Source organism: Aristolochia californica, unplaced genomic scaffold (assembly GCF_029961685.1).
Source record: "Aristolochia californica isolate CCGP_79_NKW_82.1479 unplaced genomic scaffold, dmAriCali1.0.hap1 SCAF_9, whole genome shotgun sequence".
Classification (NCBI taxonomy): Eukaryota; Viridiplantae; Streptophyta; class Magnoliopsida; order Piperales; family Aristolochiaceae; genus Aristolochia; species Aristolochia californica.
In genome coordinates this window covers 31,820,577-31,839,743 of record NW_027182290.1, presented here as the reverse complement: position 1 = coordinate 31,839,743, position 19,167 = coordinate 31,820,577, and the positions used below count along the sequence as shown (strand labels likewise).

The window sequence follows — 19,167 nt, the reverse complement described above, 5'->3', positions numbered from 1 at the left end:
AAGGTCTACTATGACAGAGAGAATAGAAGACAACACATACACATCTTCTGGCCGCAACTCAAGAGGAAAAGAATAAAAAGAAACAAATAAGAATGACTCTCCAATAATTTCCCAAGGGCTAACGAGCAATAATTACATATCAACAAAATAAGTCAACGGTAGAAATTCAAGAGGAAAAGAATAAAAAGAAACAGAAAGAGAACTGACAAGATAATAAATGGTAAATATCAACAAAATTTGGCAACAGAGGAGGCTCGCCGGATCACCTTGAATAAATTTGAGCTCCTCTCCCCACAATCACTGTACATTAAGCCAAAAATTTATAGGGGAAAAAACTATGGTCATGAATCTCAAGTATCTCCGAAGGCACTTTTCTAAACAAATCCATTGAATCTTCCACGAGTTGAAGATTTGCTTCGTCTGAATTCTGGAACGGAAGCATTATTGCCATCTTTTCCATGGCAAGCTGCTGCCCCATTTGGAAGCTTGCTCTCGTGCTTCCCTGAAGCTAATGGTTCCACAATTGCTTGAGCAGTGGTTCTGCAACAAATTTTTTTACGTTTGACTTGTAAAACAACCGAAATGTAAATGAAGTAGGATTAACTCCTAAAATGACTTACTGAATGAAGGAAACTTTAGATGCTTTCAAGAGTTAATGTATACACAGCATGCTGTTCCTGAACTGGAGTATAACTTGGGAAATAAACGAAATTTAAAAAATAAATGACCACAATCAGAGAATGCAAGTCAAGAGACTTGCACAGACGTGCACGCATGCTAGGGCACTCTCAGCAAAAAGCTCAGCGGAATCCAGTTAATCCAATTAATATCTTCAATCAAATCAAATCTCAGTTTCCCTTCAAAATTTATTGGTGTAATAATTCACAACTGATCAGGAAACCCTCAGTCCTCTGGATTTGCCATGACTAGAAGTAACAGCAACATGCCAAATATTTAAATCCACTTTCATTCACCTTATCTCAAGTGCTGCACCTGGCTGGTTCCAAAGAATTCATGGTCCAGCAAGTCGGCAGGACAGAATAGATGAGTACCAAACCCACACCCAAAGTAGCAAAAAGGGCCTATGCTCTCTATGGTTTCAAGAGTCATGGGTGCCCACTTAAAGCTCCCATCTGGATTTTTAGCATTCATGCCAGTAAGGCAAGAAGGCAATCAAGTGATAGGTAGGAAATATAAGGAGCAAATGAAATTGATGGAAATGGTGATGACAGAATTGAAGTAGGCAAAATTTAACAAAGGAACTTGCAAGTGACAGCAGAATGGAGAAGAACCATGTAACTGATTAGCATAGTCGGGAGAAGACACTTAAGATACATGTTAATGATTTTTCACACCTCAAACATAGATCAGCAGATTAGATAAATATCTGTTAGAATTCATGAAGGGTATTTTGGTCATTTTCACCTCCTAGAATATTCCCTAGAGGCAGCAGAAGTTCAGTATTATGTTAGAAGCACAAGTTCCAATTTTCATATTGTCCTGAGCAGTACCTAGTAAGTTATGAAAGTTTAAAAGTTGAAGGGTATATTTGTAACTTTCTTTGATTCTCACTTTAAGTGGTAAAGAAATAGAAAGGGTGCCGAATTTCTCCCCCATCAAATGCTGGATAGATTCACTCTTCTCCTCTCTCTTCTCTCTATTCTTCTTTTTCTCTCCTTTTCTCCTCCAATTTTATACTTTTACACTGTCCATTTGATATTATGTAACATACCTTGGTTCAATGTTCTGGGAGTTCCTCCCATAGTTCTGGGGGAGCATCTTCAACCTTAAACTGCTCAGTACTGGAGATCCCATCTGTGCCGGTTCATTTTCTATCTCCGACGAATTGCTCTTCTGGGCCTCATCCACCTTCCCTCCTGAGTCTACATCAGGAGGCCATGTCACTCCGACATTAGATTTCTGGATCCTTGCTGGCAGCTGATACTTGATCTTTGTTTTAGCCTCAGTTTTATTCTTCCGGATGCCCCCTTGCCTTACATTTAGCGCTAGCTTAAATTGTTCTTCTTCCTGCTCTAGGTAGACCCTTCTTGAGTGGGCACAGTGGACGCGGAATAGCACATCAGAGATGTTATCCTGCTTCAAAATCTCCTGTGGGCCTACTAGCCCCTTTGAATTCTCATTAGCAGACAACAAAGGAATAGCCGCAACAGATTTATTTATCCCTACTTTGGGGAAAATGGGTAACTTTGTAGAAGAACGTTGTTCCTCTTGGTTATCAAGCTTGAGCTTGCTGTTCCTCATGAGGGCCCCCCGGTCAGTGGAGATTGACCTTCTCACAGGAGGGGAGGGTGATCTTGGCTTTCCGGAGTTCATGAATCTTTCATCAGTAACAAATGGAACTCTAGGGTTAATCTCTTTGTCAGAAATTAACAGGGGAAAACGTGATTTTCTCTGTTTCCCTGAAGAGCAGCTTCTACCCTGAAATCCATTCACAAACAGCAATCTATCATTATCAGAACTCCATGAATGTAAACTTAAAGGGGCTTACAAACTCAAGGCAACTTCAGTATAGAATCCCACTTCAAAAATAATAAATACAACCACATGGCTCAATGAGGAGCTCCTAAAAATCAATCATTTTTGAGATCCATATGTCACAAACAGCTGCCATAAGATGAAAGCCTCCATGTGATTTTTTTAGGAGTTCCTGGTTCTCGAGGGTATTTTAGTTACCAAAAACACTGTGATCTGAGTGTAGTATTGTACGATAAACCCCCAAATAACCCCATTTACTTTATTCCCTTTGGTCTTAACATAATAAAACTATCTGCACATGGTAAAAAGGAAACTTTCAGATACTTCTATCAACATGGCGCCATTGGGATATGTTCAATCAAATATGTAACTTATTTTCCCCTTTAAGTTGTAAGTGGAATCACATTCCACGCTCTGCTAATAACCTGGCAGATTCCCAGGACAAGGCGGGCATCTCTCTCCAACACTTTGTTGTGGAGTCAGGCCCCCGGCATTAGGTTTGTATTTTTCTTTCTTTATCTTATCAAGATATGCACCGTTCATAAAAAAAAAACATTATGTTGCACAGCCTCAAAGCCATCTCATCAATGAATTGTGATAGTGATGTATGTGTTGGCTGTTCACTCCTCATGTGATTCACAAGAAAATGACTGACCTCTGCTCTTTTAGACTCATCAATTGGACACATTCTCAAGTTGTTAGCAAGGCCACATCTTTGTACAGGTAAAGGTGATATTGTTCTAGTCTTTTGTGTCTCCTGACCAATTCGAGAAAGGGGTCCACTTTTTAACTGTTCCAGCTCTGCTTCTTTTCTCTCGAGTGCTGCTTTCAGGCTTGAAACCTGGATCAGATGGAAAACCAAAATATTCTAATAACTAACAAAAACAAATTCTTCTTGGAACTAGATCTTTTTTTTTTTTTTTTGGATAAAGACGAAAAGTAAGAAAGAGACTAACCTCTTCTTTAAGCTCCCTCACTTCACCTGTCTCCTTGTTAGCATGAGCTGCTCCTAACTCAATTGAGGTCACTCGCTCAGCAAACTTCAGTGTGCTGATTGTCTCCCCAATTGCATTTGTTTCAGGGTTTATATGGACGAACATCAAGGTTTTAGCTTGCCCTCCTACAATTAGAAAAATGAAATGAGTAAACAGATATGGTGTAGAAAACTATGGCAACTTTACATGTACCATGACAAGATTCTCTATTGAAATTTGTCTAAAATTTTCAAGTGAGAAAGAGTAATGGAAGTATAAATGTGCAACAACATTGAAGCCATATGGAAATGATATTTCAAAATTAAATTATTAAGTTCCATTTTTCGCTTCAGGTTTTTATGGTCCATTACTTTCTTGTTGCAACATCCCAAGAACCTCACTAACTTACAGCTTTAACACAAATAACAGTGAAAGTCATAGTAATTTTGTATGGGAGCACAAGCTTACACATCAGATAGTTAAGGATGCATATTATACAGCAGACTACATATTCCACTATTATTAAGCAATATTTTTTGTGAAATTCATTATCCATCATTTTTTAAAATGATTATCCCACAACATTGCTGCTCTAAGATTGTTGATGGATCTTGCTTAAACTATTCAGGAAATGTATTCAAACAAGTAAAACCCAAAATGATTGTATATTTACAAGAATGAGAAGTTAAACAGTAAAGATATAGCCTTCCAGTCCCAAACCCATGTAAATGTGGGTAGTAGCACGTAAGCCAAACTCAGGCTTGTGACATAGCATTTGTAAGTAACCAAATACAACAGCCATAGCTAGCTTAGCTTAGACAATTTACTCTGGAAAGATGACTTTCCCAAGACCAAACAATATACTTTGCTTGCTGGAGGTCTGGATATTCTGTGCGACCCACATCATAGCATTAATGAGATGCATGCAACAAGTTATCAAGGCCTTCCATCTGAAGACCACCATGCACTTGACATGGGCAATCTCTCTTAACCCAAGAATGCCTTCTTAATAACCAGTTTTGCATTCTCTACTCAACTTTCTGTTCCACCAATGGCGAGCTATTAGTTGCCAAGCCAAAATATCTACATTGTGCTAATTACTGCATGAATAAACACCCCATATGGGCTGTAATCTCAAAGGCCACAAAATCTCAGACTTGTCATATGTACAGTGACAATAAATTGAATGGCTTAACAAAGAAGAGGCCAACTCCAACTACATCAAGTGGTTACAATAAATACTCTTCAGAGTTGTTAGTACCTGCACCATGTTTTCATGTCTTTTGTCATGACCCCAAAGAGAATTTTTTATTTTTTTATTTTTTGGAGTGAGCTGCTAGAAAAATGGTGTGTAGGAAACCAGATGAAAGTTGCAGAAAATATTCTGTTTGGGTGGTTGGATAGGCCTTGTTCCAAAGTTGAAAACTTGGTCGACCCACATGATGACTTCATAATTGCACATCAATGAAGTGTATTTCAGTTTTTAATAGATGACCAGCTGTTTTCAAGTCACATACTTGACAAGTTTTTCAGAAGACCACAATTGAACTGGAAGGCAAGCGAATGCCAAGAAATTCAAAGCAGATCACTGATGAAAAGCCTCAGATTTTTTACCTAAAGAGTCCTGTAACACTTGAGTAAGCTTGCTGTTCCGGTAAGGAATATGAGCACTCTTTTGGGCTAGAGCAGCAATTACATCTCCTAGAGCTGAAAGTGATCTGTTTATGTGTTGAGCTTCCTTTAATCTATCTCCAACTGCTTCAGATTTATCCACCCTCTCACTTCCTGCTAAATCAACCAGATGAAGGCAACCACGAAGAATGGATCCCGAAACTAGCTCTTTTCCATAAACATGAACTGTTAAGACACTACAAGTAAACAGTAGAGAATGTCAATAGGCTTCCCCGTAACTAAAACTTGTTTATCTATTCTGTGGGAACTTACAGAAGTATCAAAAGCAGTAGCTGTTGACATTAGTATATTATGTTTATCTTAGTTTGCTTACTATTGGTTGTTCCACATATTGGAGTAGTTCTATTTCCTGGATGCCATATTCTAATCTGCTTGTTATGTATCAGGTTTAAGCATCTATACTTATGTTTCAAAAACGAAAATAGATATAGAAGAACAACAGTAGAAGCTCACCTGTGAGAACGGCTGCTGCGCACATTCAGAGCTGTAGCTCCAACAGCACGATTCTTCTGACCAATTCTCATTAAATCCAAAACATCTTGAGTACATTGGACTGGAATCAGACTTGCATCAGGTACATTAAGGCCATTCAGTTGTGAGTTGTTCCTTATATCCAGCGTGCAAAAAGGTTAAGGAGTCTAACAAAATGAAATCTAAAACTGGTTTAGCTCGCCATAAAAAGACTTCTATAATACAAAAGATTTCAATGGTATAATAGAGAAAATGCCATAGTAAAACAACTGTAAATGAACTAGTTCACCAATCACCAGCTGGCACCACTCAACCTACTCCGTTAGGCTGGTTTTAGCAGCTCAATCAAATGCTGCCTTCTTATACACCAGCAAGACTTTTTGTTCTTCAAAGAACAAAAATACAAATAATTTTATTTTCACGAGTAAACAATTGGTTTGTAGTCATTCCTACAGAATCAAATCTCAGACACTGCATGGATCTCCTTGTTGTTCATTTCATATTTCAGAGAAAGGATATCTTCTGTTAGACCCATCAGACACCAAGAGATCTCTCACTTGTTCGTTATATATTTCAATCATCTGGACTGTGACTTCATAAGATGTGGCATCCTTTCTTCCTTTGGATATTTCAAATAGGTCATTGAGAGCTCTGTAGTTCACACCCCACGTTTCCTCAGTAGTCAGATCAGGCCCACTCTACAAGCAAAAGGACACAAAGTGACAGCATATTAGAGCAATTTCTAGTATAAGATAAGACAAGAAGGACGAAATAAAACAATAAACAACAAACCAATCTTTTACGGACTCCTTCAAAATCACTTGCATTAATGCTTAAATGTTTTTTTTCATGCCCCCTCTAAACCTAGGGTTGTGTCTTCAACTGCATACTAGGTGTTCAATGCAAAATATATATATTTTAATATGGAAGATTCTAAGCACACAGGATGAGAACTAGCCGCCACCAGCTTCTTCCATTACATGTTTTCTGTGCTGTAGAAATTCAAGAATGTAATGCTAAATATCATTCTTTTAAGAGGTATAATTTAATGTCCTTGGATGTCCGGGAAGTTATATCCTTATAGTATTTACTTCAGAATGAGAAAAAAGGACTTATACAGACCATTGATCATCTATTAGGCTCACACTTCAAGAAGTGACAGCCACCTTTCTGATGCCTTTGCAAGAAGGGGGGTCACCTAGTGATACCTTGTAGTGGAGGATTCATTCTGCTGAAAATAATTATCTTCTTCTTTCTCAGTTCTAATTTGTCATATTTCCTCAGTATGATCTTCTTTAGGAGCTTTCTTTTATTCTTCTCTCTGAAGCAATTCTATATCCTACTAGTCCCACAAAAAAACAGAATTCACTAAAGGGAGGAAAAGATTAATAACAGAAAGCTAAAAAATATAGACAAAGGATTTCTCAATATTAGAAAAGCAAAACATTTTATAGTTTCACTAACATCAATGCAATCAGACTAACAAAAGGAATTTGAGCACAGAAGAAAAGAAAATCAAGACTTAATACCAGAGTCAAAGAGCAAACAAGTGATAGGCATTAATGCATCAAAAAACAAGTTAACAAACTGACTGGCTGGCATACCATGGTGTACGTCTTCCCAGAGCCTGTTTGTCCATATGCAAATATGCAGACATTATACCCATCTAAAACAGATCTGATCAATGGCTGTGTGTCAGCAAATATTTGCTCTGCAGAGAAACAGTTTAAAATGAATTATACAAAAAATTGTCCAATTCAAACTTAGAGGCTTAGTACTCCATCCTGACTATTAGAAGTCCTACTCTACAAATTAAAAAGTAGTTATCATAATAATGGAAACTAATTCTGCAAATGAAATGTACCCTGTGTCACATTTGTTCCAAACACTTTGTTAAACCGAAATATTTTCCTTGCATCTTTGCCCTGCTTATGAGGATTAACAATCATGATGCTCCCATTTTCTCCTATGTAGTCCACAGTTGATTGGCCACTAGATTGATCAGGCAAGAAAGGTCTCACTCTACAGAACACCCTAATGCTCCCTGAAAATCACCAGTTTCCAAGTAAGTTTTTTTTTTTTGATAAAGATATATTTATATTAACAAGAAAAATTACAAAGGAAGAGGGAGCAGATCCCTCACAACAAGAGATTGCAGGGAAGCTCCCTATTTGGCTAGCACATCTACAGCCGAATTTGCAAATCTCGGAATGTGAAACCAAATACAAGAGTGGAGTGAGGGTTTCCAAGTAAGTATTGGTCTATAGCAGTAAATGAGACCTTCAATGATAAAACAGTTGGCAACCTTTAAGATCTTGCACTTGATTATAGAGCAGGCGATTTTCCTCTAGAACTTTATGATAAGAAGATGTAGCCATTTCAAGACCTTCAATGTAATGCCCTGGACAATGATTTCAATAACAGTAAATACATATGGTTTCATAACACTCTGCTGATGACGCAACGTTTAATTCATTGTTCTCACCAAGCTTTCTAAGTTCTGCTTCCCATTTTGACTGGTTAAACTGGACTTGGACCTTAGTCTCATGAAGATTTGATTTGAGCTCCTGAACATGCATCCAATATCGAGAAGGTATAATATCATCAGCAAAAGAAGTTTAAACATCTAAGAGACTAAACTTTGGAAGGATATTCAAACCTCAAGTTGTTGCTGCTGTGAATCAAGTATCTCCATGCCACCTATGTTCTGATAATTATGAAACCTGTTCTCCCCAAGTTTTGCACCACAGATGCAAACTTTTGAGCTTGTTGGACATCCATCCGAAACTTCAGGAGAACTTTGGCCAAGATACCTTGAAATAGCTTCAAAAAACTCTTCCTTGGATATGAAGCCACTCTCAATCTTCAACAAATCCTTCAAGAGCAACCCAAGCTGTTGCAGTAGAATCAGACACACATTAGAACTGTTCAGTCTACATCCTGTATCATCATGCAAATGGATGAGTTTTATTGGGTTATGGCATAGAAGATTTAGGACTTTAATTCTTCTTCTTATTGTCGATCAAAGCTACTGAACAGTTATCTTACACTTGATTGTTCAACAGTTTCAAGAAGGAGCTTCATTGAGAATTCTCCAACAAAAAGCATTTCAATTTTCTTTTTCATAGTTAAAAACTGAAATTATTGTTGAGAGATATTTAAATTGGGGGTAAAGTATCCATTTTATTATAATTCTGGGATCACTTTCATTAAGAGTATTTCTGTCACTTAAATGATAAGTTTGGGAAGTATTAAGAAGGGCATTATTGTGTATTCTGTATTTGAAGGAGAGAAGGGTCAATTTCTGTCCTAATCTCCGATTTTATGTCAATCAAAATTTTTGGTTTTGGCTCTCTCAGCTTTCACTACAACTCCAAGTTCTAAAATTTTCTTATTTTACAATTATAAAAGCACAATAACCAATTTAGGAAGCACATACAAGCTAATTAAGAAGATCATTTAAAAAAAATGGCAAGGGGCTTTTATTGAAAGAGAACAAAAGTACAAAGGTAGAGATCATTATGTTGATAAGCTCCTTGTGTCCCAAGAAAAATAACAATGAACCAGAAATACTACTACACCAGAGCTACAAATTAAATGCTTCTTCAAATTCAAAGCAGAAAAAAAAGGATCCTTTTCATTTCAGGGGAGGATGTCAAATTAACAAATAAAGATTGAAATATTTAAGAAGATGTTATTGTTTCTTGGACAAATGATGAGAAGAACAAACCTTTTTTGGGGGCGAGAGAAAGAGAGAGAGAGAGAGAGAGAGAGAGAGAAAGAGTGAATCAGGAGGGAAGAAGAGAAGGAAATCTCATACATGTATCCAACTTAAATGCAACTATCGATTGCAAAGCCTACTAATGGCTCAGAAGTTTTAACAGTTATCTCTTGAATATCACAGACTATAAGTAATCAAATCTCTTTGATGGCAATTGTCCATGTGCATACCTGCTTACTTCGAGAAACAAGCATACCATTGAACTCTTTAATGACCTTCTGAAGAACAATGTCAACAAGCTGTAATGTTCCAAAAAGGCCAAGGATCAGAGTGCAAATATCACTTGATCAATAAAACAAGTTCATGTTTATGGGATGCTCAAATTAACAAAATCATTTCCCAACACATTAAAAGCAATGTTCTTTCACTGTCCTGGAAAAAGCCACAAATTAAGGTTGGTGTACAATATTGAGACCAAAAGCTAAAGCATACTTGTGTAAGTGTGACTTGCATGTTTGGAAAAGGAACTTGAAAAGTATGCAGAACAAAGTTCAAAAAAATACTTGTGGTACATCTGCTAGGACAAAGCAACCAATATAAGAGCAGCATCTATATTAAAAAAATGAACGGGAGAGCTGACCACATCTGGTACTCAGGTCAACCACATTTGATCACCAATTAACCTTGGATGTCGTCAATATAATATAATGTTTAATAAAATTATAAAATAAAAAGAGATTGAGGGAGATTTCTCCCGAGTCTCCTGAAGGATGAAAAGGAGGGTTGGCTCTCCCCCTTCACGTGCCTACAATGGGGAGGAAATGCTCCACCTTCCTCACCATCGCACAACAGCCAGGAAGGCAGGGGATCCCTCCCCCATTTTTACAAGCAAAAGGGGGGTGGGAACCTCATTTTCCTCCCCTCTTCTCTGTAAATTCTCATTTACAGTTCACTCACCCAGGTCAGCTGATCTTTCCTCTCCCTAGTTTTATGTTTATCATAAGTAGGGTGGTTCAACCAGCTAATCTGGTTGAACTCCCCAGGTCTCGTTGAGCCTGGTTCAACCAGCCAATCTGGTCTAGATTTGATAACATTTGAGCAACATAATCCACCAAACAAGAGTCACTTGATAATACAGAAACTATCCCCATATGTAAACAGAGTCATTCTGGAAGCTTCATCCTTTTCACATCATAGCTCCAAACATGCATGTGGCAAATATCAAAAGTCAAAGAAAACTTGTGCACAGTTAGAGTGGATTGCATGACCACAGAAGGCATAAAAACAGTATGTAGAACAATTTCTAAAAGACTATTTGCGATCCATAAGTTGCAACAAAAAGGAATCTGTTGAATATCAAGTAGGGATATTTTGTTTTTTTTATATATTCTGTATGATTCTGTAGGAGTGCAGAGAGATTGAGTGATTGGTAAGAGTCTATGGTCCAGACTACATGTTAATCTTATGTGGAGTGAGTGAGATAGAGAGTTTTGAGTCATGAGGGGTATTTGTGTAAATAGACTGTTTGAGGTCTTGAATGTATTTCTAAATTTCTAAAATAAAATAATCTAGGTCATTAATGTATTTCTAAATTTCTATAATAAAATAAAAACTCAGTTTGATGCTGCTCTTTGCATTTTTCACACGAATGGGCAAGAGTTTATGAATCAAAATTTTGACTTGTTTTTGTTAAGGAATAGTTCCACATGGATTAATTAGTACAAAGATCTTGAGTTGATTAGTTAGGAAAGACGTTTCCTAAGTTGATTAGTCATTTCAGTATAGATCTTGGATCCAACTTCACATGGTATCAGAGCAGGTACTCATATGTGGGCCTACACCTAAACAATCCACTTGTAGAGCCACAAAAGAGGGCCTACACCTACACTATCCACTTGTAGAGCCACAAAAAGAGAGCCTACACCTAAACTATCCACTTGTAGAATCACAAAAGAGGGCCTACACCTAAAACTATCCACTTGTAGAGGCACAAAAGAGAGCCTACATGTGAGGGGGAGTGTTAAGGAATAGTCCCACATGGATTAATGAGTACAAAGATCTTGAGTTTATTAGTTAGGAAAGAGGTTTCGTAAGTTGACTAGTCATTTTGGGATAGGCCTTGGACCCAACTTCACAGTTTTATTAAACACATGTATGTTTACTCCACAACAAAATGGAATGTCAAAAAGAAAAAAATCACTACCTTCTTGAAGTTGCTCATACTATGCTACTTCATATGCATCTCTCAAAATCTTATTAGGGTGATGCATTCCTCACTACATGCTTTCTCATAAATAGAATGCCTTCATCTGTACTTTGAGGCAATATTCCTTTCCAAATACTAAAACCTAAGGGTGACTTGTTTTCTCTTTGCGTTCGTACTTTTGGATGTGTGTTTTGTACATGTTTGTGATTCCTCTATTGATAAATTGTCTCCTCAAGCTGTTAAAAGTGTTTTTTGGTTATTCTCGTACACATAAGGGATATGAATGTTATTGTTCTTCTACTAGAAAGACATTTATATCTGCTGTTAAAACATTTTTTTAAGATGTCCTGTTCTTTTCCGAGTCAGACAAATTGTCTACTCCATCCCCTTTTTGGTACAAGTATTGTTACTGCTACTCATGTGGAGGATGCTCCTAGTCACATGCCCAACACTGCAGTACCAAAACCACTATAGGTCTTCAACAACAGAGGTATTTCGAGTCACCAGTCAAAGTTCTCTCTCCTCTTCCTATGCCAAAATCCTCTTCATTTGTGGCTCTTGAGGTAAATGATTTAAGACCTTCTCATTGCTCTTCAAAAAGGAATTTGTACATCAATTAGATATTCTCTTACTCATTTGTGATATTTGATTCTCTCTGGGTCAATTCAAAAAGTTTGTATTACCTTTGTCCTCTTGTAGTTTGGGGTGTTATTGCATGTATATTGTGAAATATAGAGCAAATGGTTCTATTGATAGGTATAAATCTAGACAGATAACAAAAATGGTATACTCAAACTTATGAAGTAGATGTGTTTGAGACTCTCTTTTCAAGCCAAAATCCTTGTATTTGTAGCAATGAATCAAGGATGGTCCTTGTTCAACTAGACATCAAGAATGTTTTTTAGAATGTGTGACCTAGAAAAAGAAGTGTTTATGAAGACCGGAAAAGTGTGCAGATTAGAAAAAGGTAATCCACGGTCTCAAGTAGAGTCCTAGGGCATCATTTGATAAGTTCAGCTAGGTAGTAATGTCCTTTGGTTTTTCTATAAGCCATGTGATCACTCACTATTTGTCATGAAAAGATCATTTAGAGTTCTAGTGTTAATTGTATATATAGATGATATTATTTTGTCAGGAAGTGTGATAAAAAGGAGATTGAAGAAGTCATGGAGAATTTAAGTAAGCCCTTTCGAACCAAAGATCTGGGGTCGCTCAAATACTTCCAAGGGATAGAAGTTGCTCGGAATATGGCAAGACTTATCTTAATCCAAAAGAAGTATGTTATAGATATGTTATAGGAGTATGATTTTCTATGAGATAAACCTATAGAGACACCAATGGAGGTTGGTAATGATCTTCACAATGAGATCAATGATGGACTTAAAGATATCAATATATGAAAGGTTTGTTGGGAAGTTGATTTATACTACAGTAACCCATCCCGATATATTGTCTGTTGTAAGTGTGGTGAGCCAGTTCATGAAGTGTCCACATAAAGTTCATTTGGTAGGTGCTCAAAAAATCTTGAAGTAACTAAAAGAATTATTTAAGAAAAGACTTTTTTTAGCCTCATAGTGATTTACAGATAGAGGTCTTTTCATACGTAGATTATGCAAGCTCAAAGCTAGATAAAAAGTCTGCTAGTGGGTATTGTGTATTTGTGGGCAGAAACTTAATTAGTTGGAAGAGTAAGAAACAAAATGTGATGGTCTACTCAAGTGAAAAAGTAGAATATAGAGCAATAACTCACACAATAAGTGAACTTATGTGGGTCAATATGTTCTCTAGGAGTTGAAACTACCTGTTACAGAACCTGAGATAAGCAAGTGGCTATTTTTATTAAAAACAATCCCGTATTCCACGAGCCAACTAAACATATAGAGTGACTGCCCCTTCATTAGAAATATTGTGATTCAGAAGGAAGTTTTTACTCCTTATATTTAGTCAAGTGTCCAACTTGGTGACATATTTATCAAAGCCTTGGGTGAGCACAAGTTTGGGATATTTTGGAACGAGTTGGGGCTTCTAGAAATATATACTCCAGTTTGAGGAGTGTTAAATATCAAATAAGGATATTTTGGCCATTTTATATATTTTATATGAGTCTATAAGAGTGACAGAGAGATTGGGCGGTTGGTAGGAGTCTATGGTCCAGATTACACATTATTCTGATGTATAATGAGTGAGATAGAGAGTTTTGAGTCATGAAGGGTTGCATAAATAGACATTAAGTCACTTAAGTCAGAAATAAAAAGAAAAGGGGGTCAAAATTTTGCCCCCTTGAGTGCCATTCAATGCACTCTCTTTCCCTCATCTCTCTGTCTCTCTCTTTGTTCTGTCTTCCTCTCTTCTCCTATTTTGCATCTTTTAAAAAACCAAATCAAGAGCAACATAAAGCGCCAAACAAGACTATGTTAATGGCACCAAAAACATTCACACATGTGAACAGGAGTCCTTATTTTTTCACTTCTTTCCTCCAAAAAGTACGTGCAAATTATACATATCAATGTTTTCTTAAGTAGCACAAAAATACCATCTAAATGAGAACTAAGATTAGAAACTCCACAACCCAGCTTCTAAAAAGAAATTACTGGTCCGTACAAGTATTAACTAATAGAGATCTTGGTACTTCTAGGAATATTACACAAAGACAATAAATTCCACAATTATAGAAAAAGTAACATGTCTAGAATCTATGACAAAGGAGTGGAGTTTGTAGGACTTTTTATGCCTCAACAAAGATAACTTCAAACACTGTTTTGAGATGACTACCGGAACTTGAAATTTTGAATAAAAAAAAAAGATTTAGAATACATGATTGTCGAAGGAGTTTTTTTCCATCCATCTTGAGGATACATCACTCTCAACACAAACTCAAGATAAAATGGGTTATAGATTTTAAATGGCAGAAGAGTTGGTGCAACATGCTGTAAATAATAGCACTTTATAACAGAAGGGGATGGATCTTACCTACCATCGTATTCAAAGGTAAGTCATCAACCTCATTCAACTCTGAAAGGTAGGTCAGCAGAAGCCTAAGTCCAAATTTATCAAAAATCAAGTTCAAGGCACTAGAAGTTTTAGATTCTTCTCGAGAGACCTCACTAGAGTATCGGACTATCTCTGATAGCCTTTGTTCATATAACAAGGTAGAGGTATCCAAACAGTCATCTATACTTTCACAGGAATCTCCTCCAAGAAACGATGTAGGCCCTTTGATAGAAGATGTAATCCTCACAATCCCACCATACTTCCAAACTCCAATTCCTCCAGCTCGTTTCCATTCATAGTATCCTTTTAGACAAAGAATACAGTCAACAACCTTATTGGACGAACCTCCCTGTAAATAAGGATCAAAGTCAACCATAATGAAATTGAAATCTACATAAAAAAATACAGAAGCATAGTTACAGTCTCTACCAAAAGGGATCATGCAAATTGATTTGAGGTTCACCCAACGAGAAGTGTTAACCTCCAGTTTAGATGTTCACAGGTCTAAAATGACCTTGTGGAGAACCAACTTGGCTTTTGTCTTCTAGTCAATTGTTTACTGTTGGGGCTACCCCTAAGCGTAAAGAACTAAACTGAACTGATATTATTGGACTCACAAAGTTTTCGATTGGTATTATAGGAATATATCCTGTTCTTAATCAGATATCCGTTCTCCATATTTAGTAGCAAAAGATTTCAACAATGAGTTCTATACGACAAAGAGCAGGAATTCAGCTCCTAAGTAACAGAAGAGGCAAGTGATGTGTCCTTGCCAAGCCGTTGAAATTTGGTTTTCCCAAAACTAGGCGTTCTATTGCTCTTATTGGTGTAATTGTAAAACGAACCGACGTTGAAACAAAGCTTCAGACAATTAGCCGCACCAACCATACCTCACCTAACCAAGAAGTGCAACAAAAAGACCAGAGTATCCTAGGAAACTGATACCTTCTCCAAATCAGACGCTTCGAAGGTCAAGAGCTTCATGTCTCCCACAGCCACAAGGAAATTCCTCATGTTCTCAAAGTACTGAATTGCAGACTGGGCCGCACCATCCGTTATTTGAACATCGATAACCGGGTTTTCCACAACCTTTCCAATACAAAATGCATGAATAAGAAAGTAAGACACATATATATAAAGCTTTCTTAGAATTCATAAAAGTAAATGACAACTTGAGCTGATAAGAAAAAAAAAAGACACGTAAAACAAGCTGTAATAAGGAAGGTCTACAAAGCATATTAGATCTTTGTGCATATATTTCAGTCCTACCTTTGAAACAGAGCCAGGATTAACTTTATTGAGGATATTGCATAGAATGAGCCCATTTCGCAGAGCACGACAGAATTCTTCTTCGGAGGGCTCCTTAGATAGAGTCTCAGAAGCACCCTGATCCATTTGCCTCAACCATTCTACGGCTTGAAACCTTCTGGTAGCTGCAAAAATGGATTTCGCGTTGATCAATTAGAAAGACAACTCGGTTCTTTACGATCAGTTTCATTTTTCTTTCTCATTAAGAAGAGATAACCGGGCCTGTCCGGAGCTCCGTGCTCCGAGATTTCCTTTGCAGTAAAGCTGAAATGCAGGATACAACCACCAAAAAACATAGGAGAATTGAGGTTTGATGGCAGAAAACTGTAGCCAAAGTTGTCCATGTTCTTTAAATTTTTGAGTTCTTGTAATCATTTCCTACACAGACTTCGCTTGCAAAACAGAGAATGAAGGACGTACGGGAACCCTGCAAGGAACTCGGCAACCAAAAGAGAACTCTGCCCTCACAAAAGCCACCAAACTTATTCAAGAGCCAAGACTAGCATTTTTTAAGAGGCCCACTCATTTGTAAGTGGGATAGTTTTGGTCCTTGGTACTTCGGTATGGGGGCCCATTTAGGTTTTAGTTCTGCGTAATACATTGTGGTTTGAACTATACTCCATGTCTCTAATACTTCGATCCAAACAGGAGCAGATGTACATTCTGAAGATTTGAGTTTCGACTTTCAACAGTACTAGCACTGTGGTCCAGTGTGCATTACCTGCTTCTTCGGCCTTCCGTAGGGCTAATTCATCATTTATATCCAAGTCCGCGTGGACACCATCCGCAAGATGCAATGCCCTTAGACCCCCTCTCAAGCTCTTACAAGGAGACAGGATGATTGAACTGCTGAATTCATCTTGTGGCATTTTCTGGAAAAGAGAGAACAAAAAAAAAAAAAAATCCTCAGCAGAACGTGATTTAATTCAAAAAATGTGTTACACTGTCGTCAACAGATCTTAAAGGTTCAACAGAGGGATCTATCAGATGGGATGGTTGAGACTGTTTCCGGTTAAGGTGTAAACGAATGAATCTATTTCTTGCCTTCTTGGATCCTATTACCTGAACAGCAGAAATTGGAAGCAAGGAGATAATAAATAAAATAACTCAAGCTCCCTGTTCCAAAAATAAATAAATAAATAACTTCTGGTCCGTACAAAACAGGATCAGATGGGGTCAATTAACTTAATAAACCCACTAATAACTTCGAAACTGCTCTCCAGAAAAGGACAAGGAGAAATGAAATAGAGGATAAATCCAAATGTAGCGGAAGACATTGGGAGTTTTGAAGCACATGAAAGACTCTGGAGCGGACAAGAAGATCAGGAAACCGAAATATTCTGCAAATTTAAGACCGGTTTCACATGATCACGTCTGTAAAAAAAGCAGAGGAGAATTGTAACTTTACTTTCACAAAGATCTGTTTCAGAGGAAATAACTCTTTAAACAGTACAACCTAACGACATACCGAATAACTCTTGAGATAGAAGCTTTAAAATGAATCAAATTCAGCGAAACCTCCAAAGTCAATACAAATTTGAGCAAGTTTGAAAATGACAATCTCAAGGAAGGACACAAACATTGATCAGAGAAGGAACTGACGGAGTCTGTACAGTTTACAGTTTAAAGCCTCCTAAGATAGCACACTGAAAAGAAAGATAAAGAACAAAGGGGCGCAAAATGTTTCATGCTTAAGGAAAGCACTGTGTTTTCCAATCATTGTTCAATAACCATAGAAAGAAATGCAATCCAAAACAGGCAACGGAAAGGAATTTAAAGCTTGCAAAGTTAACAAAATTCAATAAAATCGCTCCAAAGCTCAAGTATCTGGAACCAGAGCACAAGAAACTGGACTTACTATAGAGACCTTCTTCACAAAAATCTGAAAAATGAAATGCTTACCTCTTCAATATGTCGGTAACTAAATTAAGTCTCCAAAATCAGAGCATCAATGGACGGTTATTCAACTTTCAAAAAGATAACTGAAATAAAACCAAAGATAAAAATTCTACAAGAGCGTAATCAAATAAGTGTACTGCCTCTGAACTTCGTTTCTGTACCTTCGCTCGAAGACCTCCTAATTCAAAGACGAAAACTCTCCAGAATCGGAACACTGATCTGACGGAACCGACGGCAATGTAGATATCTCAAGCTGCAAAAATGCTTTGATGCGATCTAAACCAGAAAGCGAAGAGCGAAACGAGCTTCTCGCGATTCCTCCCTGAGAGCGTTTGAAAGCTACTGAGTTATTAAATGCCAGACGCCGAGAATTCGGAGAAAGATGGTGAAGTAAAAGCCTATTAACGACGTTACCCGTTCTTCCTAGTTCCGTCCAATTGAGATCGAGTCAGGCCTTCATGAATGGAAACGGAGAAAGCAACGACGTTAGGTGTGACTGGGTCAAATCGTCGGCTTTCGTTCCGAGTCAAGCGTTTGACTCGGTTTGACTTACAATGTGCACTTTGTGGGCCCTACGTGTTCATTTTGAAGGGGAGTGGGCGGCAAAGAGAAAAGGAATCCCAAAGACATGGCGGTCTGGTTGAGACTCCGCAATTTCAGCTTGTTCTAAAGTGTACTAATCCATAGGTTCAGATCGTACGATCGGAGTGGACCCTACAAACACGAATACGACATTCTAGGTAATTGATTCTGTCAGAAGTGACCGTCCGATGTAAATGGGCCCACAAAAGCGGCCATGCAACAAAATTGGGGTCGTATAATGCCAATTTCCGGTCGCCGGTTACAATTAGTCGCCGTAGCCGGCGAGCCATTTGCCTCAGCGCTTACATCATAGCGTAAACACATCATTTAAGGGGGGACCGACTCCATAGCGAGAATTTTAGTCTTAAATCGGAAAAGCCACTTTCTGGTCAGAATCGAGATTTTGAGATAATTACGGTTAGTGGTGGGCCCTATTGTCCACCATTCTATCACGCCACATGGTTATAGATGGAAGGATTTGTTTAAGGTGTAGATCATTTCAACTACGGTGGGCACCGATTAGAGTAAGTGCGTGGCATTCCTGTAATTACCTTCGTTTACAAGAAAGAAAGAGTCTAAGAAGGACTGTTTTTGCCTGGGGCCCGCAGTGGATGGACGGTTTTTTTCCTAGGCGGGCCCACGACTTTGATGCGTATTCGACCGTTCTTTAAATGTAGGGAAGTGAACGGAAAAGAAGAAGAAGAAGAGAGGACATAAACGAGGAAAGTAGAGAAGGAAGTAGCGTGGGTTCGAAATCATTAGGAGGCAAAGACTAGTCGAACGTTGGATGCCCTTAAATGATGGCTGGTACTTGATCCAACCCAGGA

At 37.8% G+C, this 19,167-nt stretch overlaps 1 protein-coding gene across 1 annotated transcript; it reads right to left on the bottom strand.

The window, feature by feature from the left end:
- Positions 1 to 58: 58 nt before the first annotated feature.
- LOC137941949 (kinesin-like protein KIN-14F) lies at positions 59 to 18,064 on the bottom strand. The gene is made up of 18 exons (XM_068787575.1): positions 17,920 to 18,064; positions 16,581 to 16,731; positions 15,821 to 15,984; positions 15,497 to 15,640; positions 14,535 to 14,900; positions 9,585 to 9,653; positions 8,293 to 8,526; positions 8,119 to 8,200; positions 7,939 to 8,034; positions 7,498 to 7,677; positions 7,238 to 7,344; positions 6,153 to 6,331; positions 5,616 to 5,780; positions 5,085 to 5,338; positions 3,453 to 3,616; positions 3,152 to 3,337; positions 1,733 to 2,439; positions 59 to 540 (listed from the first exon to the last, which is right to left on the bottom strand). The coding sequence occupies exons 2-18, from the start codon at positions 16,726 to 16,728 to the stop codon at positions 375 to 377; spliced, it is 3,411 nt and encodes a 1,136-aa protein (XP_068643676.1). The 5' UTR covers positions 16,729 to 16,731; positions 17,920 to 18,064; the 3' UTR covers positions 59 to 374.
- Positions 18,065 to 19,167: the final 1,103 nt, after the last annotated feature.